Source organism: Neltuma alba, unplaced genomic scaffold (genome assembly GCF_004799145.2).
Source record: "Neltuma alba isolate B1F8T4 unplaced genomic scaffold, ASM479914v2 tig00010174_pilon, whole genome shotgun sequence".
NCBI lineage: Eukaryota > Viridiplantae > Streptophyta > Magnoliopsida > Fabales > Fabaceae > Neltuma > Neltuma alba.
The window spans coordinates 767,246-777,846 of NW_021635117.1; the positions used below are offsets into that span (position 1 = coordinate 767,246).

The window sequence follows — 10,601 nt, forward strand, 5'->3', positions numbered from 1 at the left end:
CGTTTGTCTGAGGAAGATTAATCATATTTTGTTATAATTACTTAACTTATCTAACTTACTTAACCTATCTAAATTTGTTAAGTAATTTTTACATCAAAAAATAGGGAAGTATTGTATAAATATATTAATATCAGTTAACGATAACGATATGCTGCTCTAGTGGCGGTATTAAATATTGTTTTAGAATATATAATGTGTTGTTTCTTCTATTTTATTTTTTTGCCAATGCTAGGTCAAATCAATAACTATATATTTATTTATTATTATTTATTTAAAGCATAGAAGACACTTTTTTTAATTTAAAACTAAAAAAAAGTTAGATGTTTTAAAATAATTAGTACAATTTCACATATGAAGTCATTAAAATGACGTAATCTCATCCGTTTTTAACACAACGGTTCGTTTGACGGTTAAAATGCTGAGTCAGCGTAGTTTGAGCAAAAAGAAATCTTATTTGGCATATGAATGGGCAGCAGACATGGATTTTTTTATGTCTGAATATTTTAAAAAGAGTTTGTAACCATGTGGAAAAAAAAGCACAAAAGTGGTTAAAACAAAATGAACTTTTCAGGCTTCCAGAAATTGCACATCCATATATTCGGCTAAGATTGAAGAAGAACTATGGTTCCTAGTATCTATATTCTGATCTATATTTCTTGAAATCTGATTCTGCTTGGGAAAAAAAGGAAAATTGATTAGGAATATTGGACTAAATCCACTTATCCGTGTATTATCTCTAGTCCTAACTACTCCTCCACCTCTATATCGTCCACTTGCCAACACAAATCCATCCACCTCCAATTTGACAGCGTCTTCCGGAATGTCCACCTGATTGTTCACTTTTCGAGGGAAGAGGTTGAAAAACCTAGTCCTCTGAACAAGTTCTTGGTCAACAACAGCTCGATTAAGGCTCGAGCTACTTGGAGAAGTTTCCATAAGCCCCTTCGAGTCGAAAAGCCTATTACCTCTTGCCACCCAAATATCCTAGCACATATAATCAAATAACACGGACTAGTTGAGGTAATCCCGCTTTGTGAGAGAGATTCCACTTGATCCAATCTGATCCAGAGAGGCGAAGAAGGTATTGTAATAAGAAGGCATTAGTACAGCTCCCAATCTGCTACTCCTCATTTGCAAAGAGCAGAATGTATACACCTCTGTTTGTTTTAATTTTCTCCTTATGGTTAAAAGCTCTTTTGAAATATTCAGACATACACCAAATAAGGTTTTCCCCCCCCCCCCATGCTAGCTACCCATTCATATGCTAAATAAGATATTTTAATTCAAACTCTGCTGACTCAATACTTTAACAGTTAAAGAGATTGCACCGTTTTAATAACTGCAGGGGTGAAATTGCTTGCACCATTTTAATAACTTTAGGGGTAAAATTGCACCACTCATTACTTTAGGGCTCGTTTGGTTCAAATAATCGATTGGAATGAAAATGAATGAAAAGGAATTAAAAGAAAGGGAATGAAAAATTTCTAAGTGAGTGAGTGTTTAGTTCACATGGGAATTGAAAATAGTTCAATGGAAAGTTTATGTTTGGTTGGATGAAAATATGAAAAATCGAGCCATTTTACCATATTACCCTTAATGAAAGAATACAATATTATTAAATAAAAAATGCTGTTTTGATAAAAGACAAAATGTTATAAATAAAAAAACTGTTTTTCAACCTTAGAGAATAATAATATTATTAAAAAATTCAATAAATTATCATTTAAATAAATATGACAAGAAAAAGAGCAAGTAAATTTAAATTTGATACAGTAAATTCAGATTTTCTTATCAAATTTTAATTTTTTTAAGCATATTCAAATTTCTCTATACAAATTCTAATTTCATGCACGATATTCAAAATTTTGCACAAAATTCTAATTACGCTCAGTCTTTTTATTCACGAAACAAAGTATGTTGACACATAAAAATGGCAATAAAAGATCAATTTACTTAACTCAAATAGCATGGCTATCGTGTTAGATTTTTTCCTGGACGTTTTAGAATATTCAAAGTAACAAACAGACTTAAAACTTTTTCATTGTATATGAATGAATACACACACACACACGAGTTTTCATATACCAACTCACCGAGCCATATGAAGATATTAATTGGCGAGCAGTGAAGTAGCCAAGAGTGAATAATGGAACGGCGAAGCATATTATGGGTAAATACGATGAATGATGTTATGGCGTTCGTTTACATTAGTGATGTTGATGATGAGAGTGTAAGAAGGTGGCACCAAGACTAAAGAAAGATAGAGAGACATCCAGGACATGATCACCAATAAGTATTCCATTATTACTCTCCAGCCAAGCACTAGACATACTCCATAATAAAAAATTTTAGAGGCAAATGGGTCAATCATTCTTTAGTATAGGCGACTGAAAATTTGTTCCCATCACTTCTGGTGGGAACAAATTTTCAGCTCTTTAAAGGAAAATCATGTCCTAGATTTCATTTCTTTTCTGCCTCTTCTTTGAACCAAAGCTCGCCCGTTGCCAATAAAAATCTTGATTATCAACCCGCCCACAGGACATTGGGTAAATGTGGGCGAATATTTAATAGTGCTGCACGCACTTGATCCTATCTTTTATTCCGTTAACCAAATCATTCAAAGAGCATATATTGCCTTTGTTTAGCACAAAAATGCTGTTGTTGCGGGAAAAGGATGGGCTCTAGAATCAGCCTGGAACTTTGATGCGAAAGAATAGTCGGAAGCACATAGAGCCAAGAAAAGAGAGAGAATGGTTGGAAGCGGTGTAGCAGTTCCTCCAAATCTGAAGAAATACGGCGTTCCTTCCTACTCAGTAGCATGGATCCCACCAAATGTTATCAAATCAGTATTGAATCAAACGACTGGCGAAGCCTCTAACAACGCCGAGAGCTCCGTGCCTCTCCCACCCGAGCAGTTCGGCGAGCACTTCCTTGCGATCAGTGGTGGTGGTGGTGGTGAAGGCAGTAGTGGTATTCCCAATGCTGTGTTGCTTGCACATTTTGATGTCGTATCTAATTCTCTATCTGATCAGCCAGTATGCTACTCTCCTGCTTTCTCGATACTAGATTCTTATGGATTTGATTTGGCCTGTGTTTTTTGAGTTGAAACTAGAGGAATTAGATCTGAGTTTTTTCTGATTTTTGTTGTCAGGTTCATAGCCGATTCATGCGTGTTTTAATGACAACTATATGAATTTAGGCTCGTCTTAGTGTTGTGGTGATGAAAGTTGATTGGGCTGCCTTTCTGTTATGTTTTCCCCACTCCCATGGATTATAAAATCGAGTTGTTTAGATTGCATGAATTTGTATGTTTTGCTGCATTTTGACGTGACCTGTTTGAGAAAATTTTTCAACATCAAATGGTTTAGTAATTTTTGCAATGAAAATCTAAGATTGTAGAAAGATATCATTAAAAGTACGTGGCTTGTGCTTATCTAATTCTGCCCTTATCGTTTGAGTAATTTCTTCAATATTACAGGTGGGCAGGCTTGGAACTGATTCCGAGTTGCCTTATAGAATGGCACTTCACCCCGGTGGAGATGGCCTTGTTTGTGCGATGCCAAAGGGTTGCAGGTATATTGCTTCTAATATTTTCCTTGTTTGCTCAAGTTGTTTCCTTCGTAAAAATATTAGTTTGTATCATAATACATTGAGGAGGAGTTGTACATCTGAAAGTTTAATCTAAATGCACACTAGGCAAGATATTAATTTTTAATACAATAGTGGAACTTCATTATCTCCAGCTTTGAAACATTATGACATGGATTGTGAATTGTTCATGCAGATGGTTTGAATGGGAGCAAAACAGGAGTGCAGAAAATCATAAGTTAGGTCTAAAGGTTTCTGATAAAGTACTCAATGAGTTAGATGATGTCGGGCAGCAGTTAGCTCTGGTGTTTGACAATGATGGCACTATGCTAGCTGTTGGTGGGGAGGTACAGTATTTTCATTATGAAAATGATACTGCTTATAACCATGAAAATCTTCTGCAACATGAAAGAAATAGAGGCTGTGCAGAAGCATCTCAACTAATTTTCTGTAACTGCTATTCTTATTTTATTTAATGTGCTTATTTATCATGGTGTGTGGATCCAAGCTCTTCAAAAGTCAGTAATAAATGCTACAAATTTTAACCAATATTTCCTCAAAGACAGAGCAATGTGATGATGCTTCTTGTCGTTAAAGCACTCAATTAAACTAGGTCCTAATTGATTTGTAGTTTAGGATCGACCTAGGTCATTACTTCCAAGGAGCAATTTATGGGTTTCTTTAGGTAAAAATTTAGGTGATAAAAAAATGCAATAAATTGGACCTAAACTAAAATGCAAAATTCTAATCCTAAATGGAAAATGCAAATGTCCTAAAATCTATATGAAAATTAAATTAAACTAAATAAATGCAATGCAATTTTTGGGGGTTTTTTTTGAAGGAAAATAAAAATAATGAATGAAGAAAATGAATCAGAAAGCAAAGAGAATCAGCAAATAAAAATTCAGAAATTTCTCTTCAGGTACGGTAGAGGGGACAACTTAGGATTCGCATGAATTCAACCTTCATAACCTTAATCAGTTAATTAGACCCAAGGGAGGTGATAAGAGAGTGGAATTAATAAACTTAATTACCTACTTGAAATAAAGGAAACCCTCAACTTCAAAAACTCTTAAACTATTAGAGAACTCATAACAGTATAAGGTTGGTTGATTAAGCTTATTAAAACCAATGAAAAATAACTCAATTAATTTTAGAAATTATGTTTGAAATTATCCAGTTAAACAATCAGATAATCAACCGACTTAATTAAACAATTAAGAGGTGAAAGAACCCAAATTTTGCAATTCAAACCACATTGATAATTAAACTCATAATGAAAACTCAATTATAAATTCAATTAACAATGCAAAGGTTCCAAACATATCTTCCAACAAGTATCTTGGCACAAATAAGATCCAAATATCAATTTAATCCAAGAATAAAATTGACAATCTAGAACTAAATTGTCTCAATAAAATTACAACTTGAACTCATTTAAAACTAAACAAATTCAAGTCCTTGAATTAAAAAGATAAATGGAATAGCACTCCCTTGTGGTCTTCAAGTGCTAGCCCAAGGCTCTAGTCTCCTTCATGCTCCTCCCAAGTTGCCTCCCTATAAGCTTAAGCTTCCATGGTATTATCTCCTCCTCCAAAGTTATTAGATGCCATAGCCATGAATTAATTGAAGGTGATGGTGAGAAATTGTGCGTGTATGAATGGAGATAGAGGTGATTGAATTTGGTGGGTGAATGACGTGAGGTATATGGTGAATATGGGATAATGTTGAAAGGAAAGAATTCACGTTCCATGAATCAAATATATGAGGGAATATATATATGATATATGGCGTTAAATTGTCCTCTCAAATAAGAAAAATATTTTGATGGGAGAAAAGGAAATTTTTATGAATCTAAAGCTCAAGCCCATTAGTAATTAATTGGCTCACTTGATATTAGCCATTGGATTGTGCTTAAATCCCAAGAAACAATCTTGCACCATTGGATTTTCTATATGCTCTTTCTTAACCTACAAGAATTTAAGTGCATCTATTAATGTAGATTATATCCAAATATAATATAATCTCTATCAAAATTAAATATTAGATATGCACAAAAATTAGGCAAGAAATTGCAAAACTTTCTAAAACTAATCTTTCTAAAAATATGAGACTTGTTTCCAAAGAAATAGGAAAAATTGATTCCAAGTCAAAAATAGGAAAGCACAAAATATCTATATTTTTAATCCAAAATCTCAATTTTTATGCAAAGTCCAAAAATCAACCAATTAATCCAATAATGCATAAAAAGTTCATTTAAGCTCAAAATTATCATTTAAATCCTAAATTAATGTGGGATAAAATATATAAAAATTGGGTTTTATCACAATGCCAATACGGTATTGTTTTTAAAAAAAAGGAGCGGATGAGTCTTCAACATTGTCTCCCCCTCCCCCTCCAAAAAGAAAAAAGAAAAAAGACAAGCAGAGAGTAACAGGAAGAGACAGGAGAAAATTTAATATCATGGTTATTGTAGATTGTTGGAGAGGTTTGGATGGCTGCTACCATGTTTGATAAAACGTCAATCCATATGTCATATTTTTAACTCTTATGCTACCTTTACAATTTTGAGTTTATTCATACTATAAAGATATACGTATGTCATATTTTATACTTTGAATTATTTTCCACTTATTGTTGAATCTCGTGATGATATGATTTACAATTCACAACTTGGAAGCATATGTATTAATTGAAAATCCAACCAAATCGGATGCCTAGGAAAAAATAGAACGTTGTGTTGAATGCTTTGTGTTTTCTTCTTCAGTATAGCAATATATATGTCGAGAAAGATTTCACCTCACAAGCTCAGAGTACTACAAGAAGGCTATGATGGTTTTCTATATGTTTCAACATGCCTCTTTGCTTGAAACCAATTGGGTATAGAGTATAGACATAACACATGTCTACAATGTCATATCCCTAAAATTGAATTTAATTAGGAGAGCGAATGAAGTTCATATCAAACTCTTGAGCCTCCATCACCTGGTCAAAAAGGCTCTGCTAACATTTTTTTTGTGTTGATATCTTGAATGAAAAAGAAGTGCTATTACGTTCCCTCGTTTCTATGAATTGTTGAACAATTTTAGATTTATCATAATTTGTATAAGAAGGATTTTGTATTTTTGTTATTGGAATATTTGGTGGAAATGGAACAAAGAGGGTTAGAACTTCGTAGCAACATGAAAGTTTTATAGTGATTTGGAATTTGGAAGATTTAGTTGGAGCTGAACGCTTGTGTTTTCAGGGTGTTTTCTTTTCCTTAGATGCCTTATGAGCAAGAATTTTGTTTGAAACTTCATTTAAAAAACCAAGTACAAGGTATGTAGTGTCTGTTTTGATAAAGGAGTGGCATGCTATATGATTTTCTGATTTTGGTGCATTACAGGATGGCAATCTGATGGTTTTCAAGTGGCCTAGCATGGAAATTATTCTGAATGAGCCTCAAGCTTATTCAACAGTAAAAGATTTACATTTCAGGTTTGTTGTTTAGCAATATTATAGAGATTTTACTTTTTAATTGAATACTACAAAGAAAAGAAGAAAAGGTTTTTGGAAGCAAGAGAAGAGAAGTTCTGTTTACCCATTGTATTTTTTATGAGGGTTTCGCTTATAATCTGATTTCATTGTCTTGCAGCTCTGATGCTAAACTGCTTGTCTCTTTGGGAAGTGGTGGGCCGTGCAGAGTTTGGGATGTTTCCTCATCAACGGTCCTAACCTCCATGTCAAGTAAAAATGTGAGCAATTTATTGTCACTTACAGAAAGAATGTTGACTATAAAGTTTAAACTAATGTGAGTGACATTGGGTGTACTATGAACTGCACTCCACTATTGGCAATGAGTAAGTAATGAAATGTGGAATCTATAAATATTAAATAATTGATAGAATGCAAACATGTGCAGTCTATGCTTTTTGAAGGCTGAATAAGTTATGATACTTCAAAATTATATGTTATAAAACTATATAATTATTGTTAGTAATGCTAATTTTTTGTGGTTTTCTCATCATTTCCTGTGGAGTATCATTGCTCTCCAGTATCTACTAATTGATTGGTAGATAGCTTTACAAGGTAAATTAGAAGAAGGTGATCTTTCATAGTTGTCTTTTCTGACTCTGCATCAGATGGAAGTGATTTTACATCAACACATAACAAACAACTGGTGTTTTGATCAGAAGTATTCTAACTACCTGGTCTGACCGACATATAGTCCTTAGCTAGGCATGTTGATATATTTCTTAGCTTGGGGAGCGGGTGAGGAATTTCCGATTTCCTTTTGGGTTTCTTTCAAATACCTTACTCCTCGGGGATACTATTGAATATCTTCTTTTAACCTAGACCCTTAAATGGTAGCGGCCAATTTGAAAATGCGTTAGAAGTATTTATTTAATTGCTGAATGCATTTGTCTGTTTCTTATCTTCGCATTCCTCAATTCTGGAGTGATGTTGCTTACGAAACACACACACACACACACACATATTTGGACTGGACTTGTTAATTAATTGATACTAAAAAGAGCATAAGATCATAAAGTGGCTTTGAGAAACAAAGAGAATCAATATCCAATGGTAGAGCGGGTGATTATACAAATCATTGATATCAAGAATTCAGGATAAGATATAAAATTTACAACATGCTATATTATCCACAAGTCGTGAATATCTAGCTCATTGAGCTCTGGCCAATATGTGGGAGACCAAATTATTAGTTAAATGAAAAAGAAGAAAGGATAGGATGAAAGAAAGCTGATGGCATATATCAAGAGAATAGTTAATACTACCTTCGGTCTTTAATATAAGAGCTAGTTGACTAATTTGAGTAGATTAAGAAAACTAGTTAAGTTAGTTATTTGTAATAAATAAATATTGTATTTCCTAAAATATTTTTGTTGATCAAGTGTATTGATTAGAATTATCATTATTACAAGGACTATTTTGGAAAAAAAATAGATAAATATAAGAGACAAAGTAAATTGAGGTCTTATAATTAGGACCAAAATAAAAGTTAAAAGAACTCTTATATTAAGGACCGGAGGTAGCATGAAATTAAAAAAAAAAAAAAACTTATTCTTTGACACATTTTTCATCTCATGTCACACGTATGACGTATATGTATCCTAATTGTAGCCAAACTGTTTGAGACGTATTATGGAATATCCCTGATGTATCTGTATAGACATGATAGTTATAATCATCGAGATCTAGCCAAAATGTAATAGAAGGTTTTAATTTTTTTTTCCACCGTTACACTGCCCAATGGGTAATGTTCTGAACTGCATTCATTGTATCATAAGACAGTATAGTGCTTTAGATAATCTTTTTTTCAGTAATCATCTGACTTTTCACTATTTGTATCCTAATCATATTTTGTTAACTACCATGCAGGGTGAGGTTTTTAGCTCTTGCAGATTTTCTCAAGTTAATGATAGGACCCATGTCTTGTATATTGCTGCTATGACAGGTATATGCTCACTGGATTAGAAGTAATCTGAGGGTAGTCATGTTTAGTTTAGTTGAAAACTATTTTATTGCTGGATATAGACAAAGGCGGGAGCATTCTGACATGGGATGCAAAAACTGGGGCAAGGATTGGCTCGAAGCATATTATTCGTGATGCAATCTCTGCACTTAATGTCTCAACTGATGGAAAGTTAGTTGCATGGTAAGTAATCTGATACATCTTTTCTAGTGGTCAATAAAGATAGGTTAGAAAAGGTAAAACAGGAGTGTGCGTGAAACTTGTCCAGAACTCATCTAATCTGATACATCTTTTCTAGTGGTCAATAAAGATAGGTTAGAAAAGGTAAAACAGGAGTGTGCGTGAAACTTGTCCAGAACTCATCTATTCTGTTTTGGTGGGTTGACATGCAGTGGAACACCTTCAGGAGACATTGTGATCGTGAATTCGACAAATATGCAGATTCTTTCAATCATTAAAAAGGCTCACCTTGGCATAGTAACTGCGTTAGCTTTCTCCAATGATTCAAGGTTTGAAACCAATATATTGTTACTGTTTTTACTTGGAACTAGAAGTTTGCATATAGAAAGTTACTGATGGCTTTGACTCTTGAGTACAGGGCGTTGGCTTCTGTATCCTTTGATTCAAGTGCAAGGGTTACTGTAATTGAGAAGAAGCAGAAAAGTGGTATGTGGATATTTAAAATTAAAGTAGCTTGATAACTGAATCATGTCCCTGGTTCTGTTATACGATTACTGTAAATGGGTCTCGCATGTTTTGGTTAATATTTCATGAAACCAAATATTAGTTTAGAGTAAATTATCCAACTGCACAACTTAATGCGCTGAACTTCTAATGGTTTCTTTTCAAGCCTAACTTCTCAAAAGGGTTGTTGGAAAATATTAGCTTTACGGCTGTTGAGACTTTCATGATCATTATTAATACGTGTGTTAATTTCTTTTCAGGAGGATTGAGCTTATGGATTGCTGTACTCATCATCATACTCGCAATAGCTGCCTACTTTCTGAGACTTCAAGACATTGACAAGTTGGAGTTATCTTTTCTTCGAAATTGACGTGTAATGTTAGCTAAAAAGGTTTGTAAATCTAACAGCATGGTTTCTATGCATGTTTGATTTTGGGGATGTAGATGTCTTTTTAAGTTCACATAATATTGAGTGATGTCCTTCAGAACTCCCTTAACTTGTTTATAGGTAATAACATAATCAGAATTATCACTCACAATTGTTAAATTCAGTAAGACTAAGTTGTAATTTCAATAAGAACTAATAAAAATTTTAAAAAGGGTACCTTTAATGAATTATTTTAAAACCCCCTCATATGACAGCATGTGCGCCATTTGGAGGGGCCGCTGGAAGAACTTGTAGCTCTATCTGTATGTCTCAGTTGAAATTTAACTGACTAACTATTATGAAAAGTATTGATTTTATAATAATTATTACTCCTCTGGTTTTTTTTATAGGATCTAATTGTTAAGTTGATTTTGATATTAAATATAAAACATATTTCTTATATTTATCAATTTTTTTTAAAAG

General features: G+C 33.3%; 1 protein-coding gene across 1 annotated transcript; it reads left to right on the forward strand.

Moving 5' to 3' along the window:
- The first annotated feature begins 2,695 nt into the window (after nt 1-2,695).
- LOC114754679 (SEC12-like protein 2) lies at nt 2,696-10,297 on the forward strand. Its single transcript, XM_028943479.1, has 10 exons — nt 2,696-3,035; nt 3,479-3,573; nt 3,785-3,935; nt 6,977-7,068; nt 7,226-7,325; nt 8,974-9,049; nt 9,130-9,250; nt 9,460-9,576; nt 9,666-9,733; nt 10,012-10,297. Exons 1-10 carry the CDS (start codon nt 2,751-2,753, stop codon nt 10,119-10,121), a joined length of 1,215 nt encoding a protein of 404 aa, XP_028799312.1. The 5' UTR covers nt 2,696-2,750; the 3' UTR covers nt 10,122-10,297.
- Nucleotides 10,298-10,601: the final 304 nt, after the last annotated feature.

Bases quoted from the DNA above. Each gene is read 5' to 3' on its own strand.
- LOC114754679 (XM_028943479.1), top strand. From the start codon at position 2,751: ATGGTTGGAAGCGGTGTAGCAGTTCCTCCAAATCTGAAGAAATACGGC. The intron at 7,069-7,225 runs GTTTGTTGTTTA...ATTGTCTTGCAG, and splicing joins GTAAAAGATTTACATTTCAG to CTCTGATGCTAAACTGCTTG. The intron at 9,251-9,459 runs GTAAGTAATCTG...GTTGACATGCAG, and splicing joins GATGGAAAGTTAGTTGCATG to TGGAACACCTTCAGGAGACA.